At 40.6% G+C, this 17,472-nt stretch overlaps 1 gene segment (V, D, J or C); it reads right to left on the bottom strand.

Annotated features, from left to right (window-relative positions):
• Positions 1-16,266: 16,266 nt before the first annotated feature.
• On the bottom strand, positions 16,267-17,027 carry LOC122744075. The segment is given in 2 exon segments: positions 16,267-16,595; positions 16,915-17,027. Coding segments are annotated over 2 exon segments (378 nt in total).
• Between the last annotated feature and the right edge of the window lie 445 nt (positions 17,028-17,472).

Raw genomic sequence — 17,472 nt, 5'->3', positions numbered from 1 at the left:
AGCAATAGTGTAAGATGATCTGCTGGGAAGCATGTGGTTATTTTCAGTAAAGCAATGATTCAATATAGCCCTGAAGGACTTATGAAAATTGCAATCCATCTACAGAGAAAGAACTGATGGTTTCTGAAAACAGATTGAAACCCATTTTTTCTTTGACAATTCCTTAATCTGAAGTTTTGTTTTTTAACTGTTTTCTCTCACAACCTAGCTAATGTGGGAATGTTTTCCACCACTACTCATATATAACTTATATTGAATTGCTTGAGTTCTTGTAGGTGGGGGTGGGAAGGAAGGGAGAAAGAGAAGTTGGAACACAAAGTTTTTTTTTAATTGATGTCAAAATTTGGTTTTACATATATTTTGTAAAATAAAATTCTAAACAAAAAGAAAAAAAAGAATTACACCTTCATTAGCAATTCAATTAGAATAAAATAGTCTTTGATTTGGGCACTAGAGAAAGTGACCAAGAAGGAAGTCTAAACTTCCCTTGAGGGGAGAAGATTTCTTAGAGGGTCCAGCAGAAGAAAGGCCAAAGCTTTTATAGAGGACAGATGGTGGTGGGAACAGATAGGGTGACCACCTGACTATGGAATGTTTTCTTTGGGGGTGGGGCGGGGGTAAGATTCCTGAGAGTCAGGTTGAATTTTCTTTGGGAATGATAGCATTGACCTCTGGAGCTATCTTTCTCCTAGCTCAGGTAGTATCCAGACCTGTGACTTTCTTGCTGTAGTATTTAATCTCCCCCTACTTCTTAGGTGCATCCATCCTGATGGTGAGTTTGGCCAGTTTGAACTTTAATAGTCCAAAGTCCCATGTCAGCATGGAGCTTCCCAAAGTGTGAGACCTCATATGGTTTATTCCTTTCTAGGGTTTAGAGCAATCACCTTGCTTTCCCACCCCCACTTCCTGAAGAAATCAACTATTCTCAAGTAATGTCATTGTGGAAGGCTGGGTAGGACAGGAGCAAAAGTAGTTTGGATCAGCAAGAGTCTGGCTGAGGAAAGGCAGGATGGAGTGGACTCTTCCCTGAAGGCATTTGGGCAGCCAAGGGGAAAGGAGACTGGGTAGTGGGAATCTGGCCCCAGAAAAGGAGCTCTGAGGAGCTCTAGGTAGTTTGTACCTTTTATCCCCTCAGTCATTCTTTACCTACAGATGAAGTATGCAGGGAAATAGTTTTGGGAATTATTCTGCGTATAGAAGGATGGGGATGGAATCTAAAAATCTGTCCAAAGGCTGGAGAACTGGGCCCAATTTAATGAGATAGGTTTTACTAGGAATTTCCATATAGCCCTACACCTGAATAGGAAAGAAAGAAAGGAAGGAAGGAAGGAAGGAAGAAAGAAAGAAAGAAAGAAAGAAAGAAAGAAAGAAAGAAAGAAAGAAAGAAAGAAAGAAAGAAAGAAAGAAGGAAAGAAAGAAAGAAAGAGAAAGAAAGAAAGAGAAAGAAAGAAAGAAAAAAGAAAAAAAGAAAGAAAGAAAGAACGAGCTGCATTATTACAGGTTTGGAGTTCAGAGAAGGAAATGTTCGAGGCAAGATACCATGCACAGGGGAGACAAAGAAAGGCTAAAATATAGTCCCTGCTCTCAAGTGACAGACATTCTTATATGAAAGACATCTTGTAAATAAATAGGAAACTACAAGGTAGAGATGGTGTATTTGAAGGTAATTAGGAAGTCAGGAAGTGAATATCTCTTGGTCCCCCAGCTTTTTACCAAAATTTACCTTACCATGACACTCCCAAACCTCAGTCCCATAGGCAAGGCAGGGTCCAGGTAGCATAGACATTGGGGAAAAATAATAACAACAGAATTTGCTGATGTGTTTAATCCTCTGGAAATCTTTAACTCCACATCCATTGAATGTCTCCTATTCTGAACCTAAGTTCTTTGGGGGGGGAGGGGAGCTCTTTGCCTCTACCTCTCTTACTTGATTCTCACAATCCTTTTTCAGATCTTCCATGGACCAAAACCAATTCATTTTTTTTTTCTTGGAGGCTTTGGATAGAACAATTTTGACTTCATTATCTATTTCTGAGTATATTTGTATCTTCCCTGTAACCATAATAGCTTCCAATAACCAGAAGTTTTTCTTCTGTTTGCTCATTTTTCCAGACTATTTTTTTTGTGGGTCAATGAGGGTTAAGTGACTTGCCCAGGGTCACACAGCTAGTACGTGTCAAGTGTCCAAGGCTGGATTTGAACTCAGGTTCTCCTGAATCCAGGGCCAGTGCTCTATCTACTGTGCCACCTAGCTTCCCGTAGACTATTTCTTGACTTTTAAGTCTTTGCTAAAGTAGGACTCTGCTTCCAGGGTGGAGGATGCACTGTTGTAGACTTCAGGGGCTTTGTGCAGGTGTTTTCAGAGATACTTCTAGGGGCCTATACATTTTCAGTTCTTCCAAGGTGGTATGAGCTAAGGAGAGATGTGTTCATTACTCTCCTGTTTGAGTGGTCACAAGCACTCTTTTCTGCTTTGAAATGCTGATGAGGGTCCCTGCTCCCCTGAGGTGGCAACCTCTGGTGTGCTACTGATCCTCCTCACCCTGGCACTTCCACCCAGTACTGTGACCCATATCTGAGCATGGGTAAAGCAACAGACCTGTCCCTGGTGCCAGCAAAGAGACCCCTGTAACCTCCTTCTGATCAGTTGTTTGATCCCCTTTCCAACTGTAGGCTCAGAGCAGTGGTTCCCAAGGTTTCCTTCTGATTTGTCAGGGCCAAGTGTTCACTTGGTACAGCCTATGCTAGACTGTACTCCAAACTCACTCAAGTGGGACAAAACTTTCATGCTGAACTTCTAAGTTTTCTTTGACTGGAATATTATATCACCCTTTCCTTTTGTCAGTTCTGCTACTCCAGGAATTGTATGAAGGGATTGCTTAAATGCATTCTGAGAGCTTTGGGGGAGAGGTTAGGTGAATCTCTGTTTTCTCCATCATCTTGGCTCTGCCTCCCCAGGGGACTGCTTCTCAAGTTCTGTGTGATAATGACAAAGACCAAGCTTCTTTCTAGCCAGTCATGGTAGTGCCCACAAACCAAAGTTCACACAGAAAGAGCTTCCTTAATCTTAAACAAAACTTTACTGGCATGTCAAATGAGTACAATTGTTTCATAATTTGAATGCTTTTTGGCATTGCACCTGATTTTTTCCAGTCCAATGGCCACTGCTGAGTTTTCCAAATTTGCTGGCATATTGAATACAGCACTTTCACAGCAGCACTTTTTAGGATTTTAAATGTCTCAGGTGGAATTCTATCACCTCCACCAGCCTTATTGTTAGCATTTTTTCCTAGGGTCCACTTGACTTCATTTTCCACAATGTCTGGCTTTAGATCTGGAACCACACTATTGTAGTTGTCAGTGATGTGAAGATCTTTGCTGTATAGTTCTTTTGTGTATTCTTACATCTTCTTAATATCTTCTGCTTTGGTTAAGTATCTAAAATTTGGGGCTTTTATCATGCCCATTTTTGTATGAAACATTCCCTTGATATCTCTAATTTTCTTGAAAATATCACTTATCTTTTCCATCCTGTTGTTTTCTTCTAATTCTTTGCATTGCTCATTTAAGAAAATCTTCTCTCTCCTTCCTAATTCCCCAGAATTCTGCATTCATTTGGGTATGTTGTTCCCTTTCTCCTTTCCCTTTTGCTTGCCTTCTTTCCTCAGCTATTTGTTAATCTTAGCCAGTCGGCCATTTTGCTTTTTTCTCTTCTTTTACTTGGAATATTATTTGCTTCTACCTCCTGTTCACTATTGTGAATCTCTGTCTGTAGTTCTGAGGGCACTCTATTTACCAGATCTAGTTGTCACTTCCTTTTCATATTCACAAAGGGAATTATTTAGATCATATCTATATGGCCTGTTGGTTTTCCCTCTTTCTTCAATTCTGAATTTTGCAATAACAAGATCATGATCTTAGCCACAGTCAGCTTTAGGTCTTCTTTTTTTTTTTAAGGTTTTTTTTTGTGTGTGTGTGAGGCAATTGGGGTTAAGTGACTTGCCCAGGGTCACACAGCTAGCAAGTGGTAAGTGTCTGGGGCCGGATTTGAACTCAGGTACTCCTGAATCCAGGGCGAGTGCTTTATCCACTGCGCCATCTAGCTGCCCCAGCTTTAGGTCTTCTTTTAATTGACTGCATAGAGTTCCTCCATTCTTGACTAAACAGCATATAGTTAATCTGATTTCTATTTTGACCATCCGATGATGTCCATGTGTAGAGTCATTTTTTGGGTTGTTGAAAAGAGAGTTGCTATGACAGTGAGTTTTCTTGGCTAAACTCTATTAGTTTCTACTCTGCGTCATTTTGTACAATAAGCCCAGACTTTCCTGTTATTCCAATTATCTTTGATTTCCTACATTACCATGACAGTCCCTTATGATGAATGTGACATCTTTTAGGGCTGTTTTTGCTAGAAGATGTTGTAGATCATCATAGAACTGATGAGTTTTGGTTCCTTTGACATCAGTGGTTGGAGCACAGAGAAATGGTTTGCCTCAAATCTGGACAGATGTCATTCTGACATTTTTGAGATTTGACCACAGTTTAAAAGGCTGTTACCCTTTTAAGTACCATGAGGCTAGTTCATTTCTTCTGAGGGACTCCTTTTTTTTCCTGAGGGATTCTTGCACTTAGTAATATATGTTATGATCACCTGAATTCAATAATATTTTCCCATCCATTTCAGGTCACTGACACTTAAGATGTTCATGTCCAATTTTCCATCTCCTGTTTGATCACATCTAGTTTATCTTGGGTCACATATCATTTATTCCTGGTTTTTACGAGATCCAATATTCCTTTGTTGCCAGATACATCTGCAGGTGAGCCTCCTTTTGGCTTTGGCCCAGTGACTTTATTTGTTCTGGATCTGCTCTCTGTTGTCTTCCCTATATTTCCCAGTTGCATGTTGGATATTACCACTTTGAGGGGCTCATCTTCTGATGTGATATTTTTTATCTCTTTAATCCTGCCCATGGGCTTTTCCTAGCAAAGGTAGTGGAGTGATTTGTCATTTGCTTCTCTTGTGCATCACTTTTTACCAGACATCTCCACTATGTAAGAATTTATTTGGGGACCCCCATTTTTGGCTGAAATTGGAATGCCTCGGGGTGCCCAGGCTCCCTCCACCACCACCCCAGCACACAAGCCTTGGGCAAACCCCGGCATCCTCTGCCCAGCCAGGATATGCACAGAGACCCCAAGCTCCAGCTCACTCCACCAAGCAAGGGTGTGCATGGAGGCTCTGAGCCCGACCAGCCTCAGGCACAGCTCTGGGGGTGCTAGTGAATTAGCTTGGGGGGCATGGGTGATCGGCCCCAAGTTTCCTGGGAGAGATTTTTTTTAAGGGGAAGACGTAGAGCAGAGTAGGGGGTGCCACCAAGTGAAGGGGATGTGAAGGAGATGTAGAGAGGAGAGAACAGAGCAAACGACTGAGAAAGGAGATGCTATGGAGAAAGGAGACAGGAGATGGGACCATAGATGAGAGGGGAGCAACTGGTAGAGATGAAGCATAGCTGGCAGTGTCAGCAGTCAGCCACACCCACAGAGCGAAAGACACCCAGGGAGATAGAGTTCATTGGCCGAGGTCACAGGTCATATTTCCTACCTTTTCTTTGTCCTTATTTCTAAGTTTTTTCTTTATCAATAAACCCTGGTTTTTGCTTTAATTGAAAGAAGGATTTTTAATCTTGTTTCTTGTTGGTCTGGGAGGAGCAGTTAAGGAGGAGGCAGGCCCTTACAGATTGGGTCCCTGTACGGGGCTTAACAAACCTGGGGGATCTTTTAAAGCCCCCTTACAGATTGGAAGCTCCAGCCAGGAATTTACAGATTGACAAGTCAGCTAAAATCCTTTAACTATTACCTCTTCAACCTGGGTAACCCTGCATGACCTAATCCATAGTTTCATGGAACTACTCAAGCTCCTGCCCCACCACAGGGCTGTGATCCAGGAGGGGTCTGGTATAGTACAGGTTTTTCTATTTTGAGGTTTTTCTTTATTGCTCTGACTCTTCTCTTATAACATGACTAATGCAGAAATATGTTTAATGTTATTATTTATACATATATATGTGTGTATATATATGTATATAAATAAATATGTGTGTATATATATAATGTGTATATGTGTATATATATATATAAATAAATATGTGTGTGTGTGTGTGTATATATATATATATATATATATATATACACACACACACACACACACATATATATACACATACATACCTACATCTGATTACTTGCTGTCTAGGAGAGGGGGAAGGAGGGGAAGGAGGGAGAAAAATTTGAAATTGGAAATCTTATATAAACAAATGTTGAAAACTATCTTTACATTTAACTGGGAAAAAATACTTTTATGAAAAGATACATCTGGGGCCATATTGAGTCACCCTGATATATATGTTGCCACTGGACCCAAATGGCTCTGGTGGAGAGAATGAGGTTGGTGACCTTGCACAACCCTTCCTCACCTAAATCCAATTCACTACAAGTCATTACATTGACCCAATGTCATGGTACTCTTTGAGAATGGAGGACAAAACAGCATTCTTTACTTATGTATCAAATATGCTGGGAAATTATTTGGGGAAGTATCTTACATGCAGAAACGACAAGGATAGAATCCAAAAAGGTATCCAAAGGCTTAAATAATGGGTTAAGTTTCATGAGATGGCTTTTTACTAGGAATTTTCCTTAAGTCCTACACCTGAACAGGAAAAAAGAAAGAGCTGCAAAAGTACAGGTTTGAGGATTGGGGAAGGGAAATGTGGTTATTCAATGAGTAGTCCCCAAGCACTTATTAAGACATTATCATGTTCCAGACAAGATAGCATACACAGGGAATATGAAGAAAGAGTAAACTACAGTCCCTGCCCTCAAGGAGCAGATATTCTAATGGAAAAGACATCTTATAAATAAATGGGGAGGGGGGTGGCAGAGCCAAGATGGCAGAGAAAAGGCAGTGACTTCTTGGAGGCCTCCCTCAAATCCCTCCATATACTTTCAAATGATGCCAGAAGACAATTCCTAGAGCAGCAGAACCCACAAAAGGATGGGATGAGATCATTTTCTAGGCAAAGATGGCTTAGAGGGTCGGGAAGAAAGATCTGTTATACTGGGGTGAGAGTGGAGTGAAGTCACATCCAGGCCACACCACAGAGGAGCCTCAGTACTGGCTGTGGCAGCAGCTGCTTCTGGAACTCAGTCCACAGATGGTAAGGGGGTCAAGCAGTTGTCCAAGGATAAATTGCAGGGGTCTCTGCTGGTGCTGAGGCAAGACTCTGTTGTTTTGCCTGGGCTCAGATACAAGACACAGTGTTGGGTGGCAGCCCGAGTTGGGGAGGGACACAGGTACACCAGAGCCTGCAGCCACAGTGGAACTCTAATTTCTTCCAGGTCAGAGGCCAAACAGGCTTCTGGTTGGTTGCAGACTATAGGACAGGACAGGGGAGTGGTGAACCTGCCTCTCCTTAAATTGTGCCACCTTGGACTCCTTGAACTTTGGGACAGTGCACACTGGAAGCAGTGCCCCACTTTAAGAAGGAGTTGGAAAAAAAGAAATAGGCTAGCAAAATGAACAAACAGAAACAAAAATCCTGATCCTAGAAAGTTTCTTTGGTGACAGGGAAGATCTAAATACACCCTCAGAAGAAGATAACTAGTCAAAGCTACTATATTCAAAGCTTCCAAGAAAAATATTAATTGGTCTCAGGCCATAGAAGTGCTCAAAAAGGACTTTGAAGATAAGGTAAGAGAGGTAGAGGAAAAATGGAAAGAGAAATTATAGTGATACAGGAGGGTCATGAAAAAAAAATCAGCAGCTTGAAAGACCAAATTAGCCAAATGGAAAACAAGGTAAAAAAGTTCTCTGAAGAAGATAATTGCTTAAAAATTAGGATTGAGCAAATAGGAGCTAATGATTTTATGAGAAATAAAGATATAATAAAGCAAATACAAATGAATGGAAAAAATAGAGGGCAATGTGATATATCTCCTTGGAGAAACAGCTGACCTGGAAAATAGATCCAAGAGAGATCATTTGAAAATTATTCTACTACCTGAAAACCATAATCAAAAAAAGAGCATAGACATCATCTTCCAAGAAATTATCAGGGAAAATTGCCCTGATATTCTAGAAGTAGAAGGTAAAATTGAAATTGAAAGAATCCACCTCCTGAAATAGATCCCAAAATGAAAATTTCCAGGAATGTTATAGCTCAATTCCAGAGTTCCCAGGACAAGGAGAAAATATTGCAAGCATCCAGAACAAAACAATTCAAATATTGTAGAGCTACAATCAGGAGAACACAGGATTTAGCAGCTTCTACATTAAAAGACAGGAGGGCTTGGAATATGATATTCTGAACAACAAAGGAACTGGGATTACAACCAAGAATCACCTACCCAGCAAAACTGAGAATAATCTTTCAGGGGGGAGGGAAGTGGGAATTCAGTGAAAGAGAGGACTTTTAGGCATTCATCATGAATAAACCTGAGCTGAATAGAAAATTTGACTTTCAAATACAAGACCCTAGAGAAACATAAGAAGGTAAGCAGGAAAAAGAAATCATAAGGGATATTAAAAGATTAAACTGGGGCAGTTAGGTGGCACAGTGGATAAAGCACCGGCCCTGGAGTCAGGAGTACCTGAGTTCAAATCCGGCCTCAGACACTTAACACTTACTAGCTGTGTGACTCTGGGCAAGTCACTTAACCCCAATTGCCTCACAAAAAAAAAGATTAAACTGTTTACATTTCTACATGAGAAGATGATACTTAGAACTCATAAGAATTTTCTCATTATTTGGGTAACTGAATGCAGTATATTTAGACAGAGGGCACAGGTGTAAGTTGAATTGAAGGGAAGATATATTTTAAAAATAAAATTAAGGGGTGAGAGGAATGCATTGGAAGAAAGAGAAAGGGAGAGGTGGAATGGGGGTAAAGTACCTCACATAAAAGGAACAAGAAAAAGCTTGTGGAGTACAGGGAAATATGGGGAAGGAGCAGGGGAGTAAGTGAACCTTACTCTAATCAGAATTGGCTCAAGGAGGGAATAACATACACACTCAAGTGGGTATACCCACTATATCTTGCCCTGTGGGGAAGTAGTAGAGGAAGTGGATAAGGGGAGAGGGGTGAAGGAAGGGAGGACAGATTGGGGGAGGGGCTATCAGAAGCAAAGGGTAGGAAAAGGGTAAAAGGAGATAGAAAATAGAGTAAATATCAAGGGGAGGGAATAGGATAGAGGGCAATACAGTTAGCAATAGTAACTGTGAAAGAAATGGTGAGCAGGATGCTATCAGAAGGACTTAAGAAAAATTCAATTCATCTACATAGAAAGAACTGATGGTATCTGAATATGGATTGAAGTAAAATTTTTTAGTTCCTCTTTCTAAAGTTATTTTGTCTGTTTTGTTTCACAACCTCACTAATGTGGAGATGTTTTTCATGACTGCACATGGATAATCTATTGAATTGCTTGATTTCTTAGGGAGGGAAGAGGAGGGTGGGAGGAAGTAAATTTGGACTACAAAGTTTTTAAAAAATCAATGTGAAAATTTTTTACATGTAACTAAGGGAAAATGCTAAATTAATTAATTATTTAATTAGAAAGTCAGAAGGCTTGAGGTGAGGATATGACCCATTTGATGCAGAATAAGAGGAGAAGAGAGGAAAGTATAGGACAGCATAGAAGACGGGACAAGAGGAGAAGGGAGGGGAGGGAAGAGAGAAGATGGGAATGAGAAGAGAAGAGAGTGAAGAGAGAAGAGAGGTGAGATGGGGAGAATAGAGGGGGAAAAGGGGAGTGGAGGGAAGAGGGGGGGGTGCAGGATAAAAGAATAAAAGGAAAGAAAAGAGGAGGAAAAGCAGAGGAAGAAGAAGTGGTGGGAGTGGAAGAGAAGAGGAGAAAAATAAACTAACAAATTAATTTTAAATTGTAGCTGGAAAGATGTTCCTCTCCAGTACCCACATCCCAGCTACCCCATGCAAATTGCTCTTAAGGAATGTCTTTGGGTGACATAGGAAAATATTTACAGGTCTAGCTATAGGAAAAAGAAAAGTATTTTGAATGTAAGGTTAGTCTAATTGATTTTTCAAACACATTCTATGGAATGTATATAGCTGCAAACCTCCTGCATGTTAGCTGACTGGGAGGGTTTTTTCATACTTAAAAAGTAAAGTGGTTTGGAAAAGTTTAGAGGAAATAATCCAAATGATTTTCAGGTTTGTTTTTGCACAGCAGCTATAAAATACCACAGAATCAAAACAAAAATAGTCCTGGTATTTAAGAAAATTTTCCCATTAGTACATTCTTTATGCATATAAACTAAAACTTGCCACAATACTTCCCACATAAAAAAAAAGAAAAAAAGGGGAAAAGGGGAGGGGGAAGAAAAAAGGGGGAAAATAAATGTTAAACAAAAAAGGAAATGGAGATTCTGGGAAAATGATATTCATCCATTTATTTTGATTTTATGGCCTATACCTATGCTTATTTCCATGTCCTTTGCTTCCTCCATCCACCCCTAATTCAAATAAAGCCATAGTTTTACAAAAGAATGTCCATGCAATTTGGCTTGTCCCTCAAACTTCAGTTCCTAAGGAGGAGCTAGAAGGTAATATTCTCTGTGAAAATAATGATGTCCATAATTAATACCAGAGAATAAAAATCCATTCGCTATATTTTGAAATATTCTACTAATGTGCCACCACAATGCTATATTGGGACGTGAAGGTAAAGTTAGATTCTTGAAGACTGGCTCCAATGTTGATAGATATTTCTCTGCTCAGAAAAAGGATGGAAGGCTAGAGTTGTGGAATGGTACATGGACTGTGAGGTACAACCACTGTGACCTTTTATGTTGCTTAACTTTATTTTTGTTCTATGTATGAAGGGAATGTTGGGGGGTATTAATGATATAAAAGAAGAAAACTAACAATTGCTTTTAAAAGATTTTTTTTCTAATGAAGCACAAAGTTTTCCAGAAAGAAAAAAATGTTAGCTATAGCAATAAGAGAAGAAAAAGAAATCAAAGGAATTAGAATAGGTATTGAGGAAACAAAACTATCACTCTTTGCAGATGATATGATGTTATACTTAGAAAATCCTAGAGAATCAACTAAAAATCTATGTGAAATTATTAACAACTTTAGGAGAGTTGCAGGATACAAAATAAATCCACATAAATCATCACCATTTCTATATATTAGTAATAGAGTCCAGCAACAACACATAGAAAGAGAAATTCTATTTAAAATAACTATGGCCAATATAAAATACTTAGGAGTCTACCTCTCAAGACAAACACAGCAACTATATGACCAGAACTACAAAACACTTTTCACAAAAATAAAGTCAGATCTAAATAATTGGAAAAATATTAATTACTCATGGGTAGGCAGAGTCAATATAATAAAAATGACAATCCTAAGTTAATTAATTTATTTAGTGATATACCAATCAAACTATCAAAAAATATTCATCTGGAAAAACAAGTTCAGGGATATCATGGGAACCAAATGAAAAAAATACAAAAGAAGGTAGTTTAGCAGTACCAGATCTCAAACTGTACTATAAAGCAGTAATTATCAAACTGATCTTGTACTGGCTAAGAAATAGAGAAGTAGATCAGTGGAACAGAATAGATAGAAACAACTCTATGGTAAAGGGCTATAGTAATCTAGTATATGATAAAATCAAAGATCCAAGCTTTTGGAATAAAAACTCATTATTTAACAAAAACTGCTGGGAAAACTGGAAAAGAGTATGTCAGAAATTAGGTATAGGCCAACATCTCAAACCATATACTAAAATAAGGTCAAAATGGGTACATGATTTACAAATAAAGGATAATACCATAAGAAAATTATGAAATATGGGATGGTCTATCTATCAGGTTTATGGACAGAATTTAGGATCAAAGAAGATATAGAGAATAAAATTAAATGTAAAATAGATCATTTTGAGTATATAAAATTAAAAGGCTTTTGCAAAGACAAAACTAATGTAACCGAGATTAGAAGGCAAGTAGAAAACTGGGAAAGAATTTTTGAAACAAATATCTCTGGAAAAGGCCTCATTTCTCAAATATATAAAGAACTGCATCAAATTTTTAAAATCACAAGTCATTCCCCAATTTATAAATGGTCAAAGGATTTGAACAGGCAGTTTTCAGACAAAGAAATCAAAGTTATCAGTAATCATATGAAAAAATGTTCTAGTATCTTTATTGATCAGAGAAATGCAAATTAAAACAACTCTGAGGTATCACCTTACACGTATCAGAGTGGCAAATATAATAAGAATGAAAAACATTGGTTGTTGGAGGAATTGTGGGAAAAGTGGGATGCTAATGCACTATTGGTAGAATTGTGAAAAGATTCAGCCATTCTGAAGAGCAATTTGGAATTATGCCCAAAGGGCTATAGATTTGTGCATACCCTTTGATCCAGCAATACCACTACTTGGTTTATATCCCAAAGACATACCCCCAAAAAGAAAAAGACCTATTTATACAAAAATATTTATAGCATCTCTTTTTGTGGTGGCTAAAAATTGGAAATCAAAGGTATGCCCATCAATTGGGGAATGGCCAAACAAACTGTGGTATATGATGGTAATGGAATATTACTGTGCAGTAAGAAATGACACACAGGATGACTTCAAAAATCTTGGAAAGACATGTATGAAATGATGTATTGAGAAGTGAGCAGAAGCAAGAGAACACTGTACACAGAGACAGCAAGCAATATTGTTCGATGAAGAACTGCGAATAACTTGACTATTTTCGTTTCATCTTTTTTTTTTTTTTTTTTGGTGAGGCAATGGGGGTTAAGTGACTTGCCCAGGATCACACAGCTAGTAAGTGTCAAGTGTCTGAGGCCAGATTTGAACTCAGGTCCTCCTGACTCCAGGGCCGGTGCTCTATCCACTGTGCCACCTAGCTTCCCCTAAACACTTTGTTTTTTGGTGAGGCAATGAGGGTTAAGTGACTTGCCCAGGGTCACACAGCTAGTAAGTGTCAAGGGTCTGAGGTCGGATTTGAACTCAGGTACTCCTGAATCCAGGGCCAGTGCTTTATCCACTGCGCCACCTAGCCACCCCCAACTTGACTATTTCAACAGTACAATAATCCTAGACAACCCCAAAAGAATATTGATGAAACACACTATCCACCTCAAAAAAAAGAACTGATATTGATGGAACAGACTGAAACATTCTATTTTTCACCTTCTTTCATTAAGTGACAAATATGGTGATGTTTTGCATGATCATATATGTATAACCCATATCGGATTATTTTGTTTGCCACCTCAGGAATGAGATGGGGGAGGGAGGGAAGGAGGGATAGAAATTGGAACAAAAAAATATAAATAAAAATGTTTAGCCTGAAAAATAAGGGTGGGGAGGGATGTGCTGGGAAGAATATAATATATGTGTGTGTGTGTTTGTGTATGTATGTATCTATATACACACATAAATCTATAGATATATATGTGTGTGTGTATATGTATGTATCTATATACACACATAAATATATATTGCATATATGAGTTATTTAGGTCTCATTTATAGAGTAATTATATTTAAACAAATTGGTCATATATTTTATTTATATAAGTTGATATGTATACATTATTTACAAAACAGTTACTTTCCTGTGTAAAAAAAAGAAAAAGAAAACTGCCTGTTTATTTAAAAAAAGGAAGAGGAAGGATTTAAAATGCTAAGTTATATGTACTAGAATGTATCTAGAGACATCTAAATGTTATAAGGTAGAAAATACACATTATATATGTCATTAAAAAGTAAATGAAACTAATTTCTATGAAGAATCACATACAGACACAGAGAATACTAGAAAGGATTCCCTTTCCCCTGAATGTGGGTATTGTGCCCAATCTGAGTTGTTAATCCCTGTGCATATAGGGATCATTCACATACACACACACACACACACTCTCTCCCTCAAATACATTCTTTTTTTTTTTTTTTTGGTGAGGCAATTGGGGTTAAGTGACTTGCCCAGTGTCACACAGCTAGTAAGTGGGGTCGGATTTGAACTCAGGACCTCCTGAATCCAGGGCCGGTGCTCTATCCACTGCACCACCTAGCTGCCCCTCTCAAATGCACTATCAGCCTTTGGGGTGTCTAGGTTTAGATGAGGGGGTGTTGGGACCAGGGAGTGGATGGTCCCCTGATGAGAATCAGTTTGGCTGCTAAAACTGAAGCATCTAACCCTTTTCAGCAGTGCTCTAGAGGCCCCATTTCTTTTTTCCCTCCTCATTTTGAGAATAGTTTTCTGGAAAATCTAGATCCCTGCCATCCCTTAGGTGTCACTTGTTTATCTCTCTCTCAAGCCTCGGACCCATCAGAGTTAGGATTCCTACTTCTCAGTTCTTCCCTCTTCCTCATTCCTTCCTCCTTATTAGTTAATTTAGAAAATAGTTTGATTTTTCTGGACCAATAGATAACAGGGCAGTTTTCTCTCCCACTCCCCCAGACTGAGAATGTACCCATGTTTCAAATGATAGAGTCAAGAAACATAGTAACTGTATATCAAGTGATAGAGTCAAGTCCTGAGGTCCTTTTACTGGAGCATAGATCAGACCATAGAACTCCCATACACTGGCCCAGCACAAGGAAGGTGTTTAATAAATGTTTACTGACACACTCACTGAATGAACTCAAAGGGCTTCTTTTTATCTTTAGTATAAAATACAAACCACTCTGTCCTTTAAAGCCTTTACCATCTAGCTCAACCTCCCTTTCCAGATTAATTACACATATACTCCTTTGTTTAATCTAAAACCCAAAGTAAACAGCTTTCTTGCTCTCCATCACAAATGATATTTCATCTCCACTCTCCAGGCCTTTTCCCAGGCTGTGCCCCATTCCTGAAATGCCCTCTCCACATGCCTGACTTTGAGAATCCCCAGCATTCTTCAAAGCTGAGTTCAAGCCCCTCCTCTTCTAGGATATCTGACTTCCCTGGCTGCCCATGCCTCACTTTCCATATGAACTGAAATCCCCTTTGCGTTGACTTTACTGTACCTGCTCTATGACCTTCATTTCATGTAAGAAAATCCATGTAAAGAAATTCAAAGTAAGCGACTAGGTGCATGAGTGTGAAGGACAGAGACTGGGAGCAGGATGAGAACAGGGACCCAAAACACCATTGAGTTCAACCTAGGAACCGAGCCAGGATCCTCTTCTTTTCAGGGACAAAGGCTGATCAAAGAGCCCTGGAGTAGCAGGGAAAACATCTGTGTACTCTTGGTCCTAAAGGGAATGGACAGGCCCTCGGGGCTTCATACCACCAGGAGATCACTTGGGGCAGGGAGGAGAGTGAGACACCTCACAGAGATGTCCATTGAAAAGGTGTGACCCTGTCATCTACTCTCCTAGGAACTCCTACAAGGTCTGGTGGGGGGTACACTCCAACACACACAGGGGCATACATTAGCCTGAGTCAGCCAATAAGGACATGATCCTCCCAGATGCAGAAATGATGAGGCCCTCACAGAGGATGGATGAGTATTTAGGGCATTCAACTTGGCTCTTGGCCTGGTCCAGGTCACAAGAAACCCAGCCCTTTCAGACCAGTGTGTCCAGGACTGGAGAATAAAGAATCGAATCCAATTCATGGCAGCCAGGTGGTACAATAGGTGGAGCACTGGGCCTGGAATCAGAAAGACTCATGTTGCTGAGTTCAGATCTGACCTTAGACACTTACTAGCTATAGCACCCTGGGGAAGTCACTTTGTCTAAGTTTCCTCATGTGTAAAAGGAGCCAGATAAGGAAATGGCAAACCACTCCAGGATCTTTGCCAAGGAAACCCAAATGGGGTCACAGATTGTCAGATGTGATTGAACAACATCAACAAACATGGAAAAAATTATTGCTATAAAGAACTGGAGCAAATCCCCCTCAACGTGGACTTCTGCTACCAACAAGAGAAAGACTTTATTTGCAGGCAAAGATCCCAAGTGGACTTGAAATGTCAGCATTTCCCCTCTTTGCCTTTTCCCCTCGGTTTCCCAGGGGACTGTGTTGCCTCCCTCTGCCTTGGGGACAGGGAATGTGATTGACAAGGCTTTATGAGAAAGGAAGAGACCTGAGGGATCAGAAATGGGAAGCCCTGGGAGATGTGAGCCTGCCCAGAGAGCAGGGACTGCTCTGCCTGGGGAACAGAGAGGAAGCAGTTGCTGCTCTGAGCTGAATCCCCTGAGCAACCTGGGGAGGGTTTTGTTCAGGGCTGAAGCACTGTGGGAGGCCAGTTATAACTCTTCTGACAGTAATAATCTCCAGCATCCTCAGGCTCCAAGCTGCTGATGGTGAGAGTGAAATCTGTCCCAGACCCACTGCCACTGAACCGGGCAGGCACTCCAGATGCCAGGTTCTTAGCATAGTAGATGAGGAGCCTGGGGGCTTGACCATGTTTCTTTTGGTACCAATTAAGGTAGCTAGCATCACTATTTGTTACGCTCTGACTGGCCTTGCAGTTGATGGTGACTCTCTCTCCTGGAGATCCAGACAAGGAGGTTGGAGACTGGGTCAGCACAATGGCTCCTTGGGAATCTAGGAAACCAACAAAATGAGAGGAAGATAGAAATGTCTGAATGTCCAAGTCCAAGTGTAGGAACAAGAAAATTCTGCAGAGACCCCTGAAATCCTAAATTACTGACCAGTGGATGTATTCACTGTCAACATGGGACATAAACCATCTTTCCAACAGACCTCACAATGCTTGTATCATGGTGTTGGACCATGCTTCTCAACCCCCATCTGCCTGTGTTGTGTCTAAGCTTCCTCACCCCCTGGATCCAGGGGTCATCAGGTCTTTAGTCCCTGAAAACCTGTGACCTCCTCACCCCTTCCCTGCCCTGCTGGGTCTTACCCTGAGCCCAGAGCACCAGCAGCCAGAGGAGCTGCCATGGGGAGATCATCCTGACCTTCAGACACCTGCAGAGAGAGCACTCAGAGCCCTGAGGGGGCAGCAAGGAAGGAGGAAGCTTTTCTACCCTGAGCAGGGCTCCCTGCAGGCCCCTGGGGCTCCATATGCAAAAGAGCCCCAGGTCTGCTCTGAGCCTCCTCTCAGGACCCTGTGAGACACACTGTGACACCCTGTCTGAGCCTAACTCTGGGGGAGGGGCCTCCCTCCTCTGTCCTCAATGTGTGACCTCAAGAGCAAAGACAGGCTCCTGTTTAGTGTCTGATGTGGGAAAGGTTGGAGCAGGCTGTGGATGAATTAGGGGGGGCTTCTCTCTGTGCCCCAGGACTAGATCCCCCATAACCAGGAGGAAGCTCCCAGCCCTGGGGAGTAGGTCAAGATGACAGGAGTTCACAGCTTGTAGTCCCTGGAGGTGCTTCAGCTGCCTTTGCTCATGCACCTGGCTCTCTACCACCTCCTGCTGGAGAATGTGTGAATTCAAGGAGGCACTGAGGAGGAGCTGGC

This window comes from Dromiciops gliroides, chromosome 2 (assembly GCF_019393635.1).
Source record: "Dromiciops gliroides isolate mDroGli1 chromosome 2, mDroGli1.pri, whole genome shotgun sequence".
Taxonomy (NCBI): domain Eukaryota; kingdom Metazoa; phylum Chordata; class Mammalia; order Microbiotheria; family Microbiotheriidae; genus Dromiciops; species Dromiciops gliroides.
The sequence above is the reverse complement of the archived record's forward strand: the minus strand, read 5'-3'. Positions and strand labels throughout refer to the sequence as shown.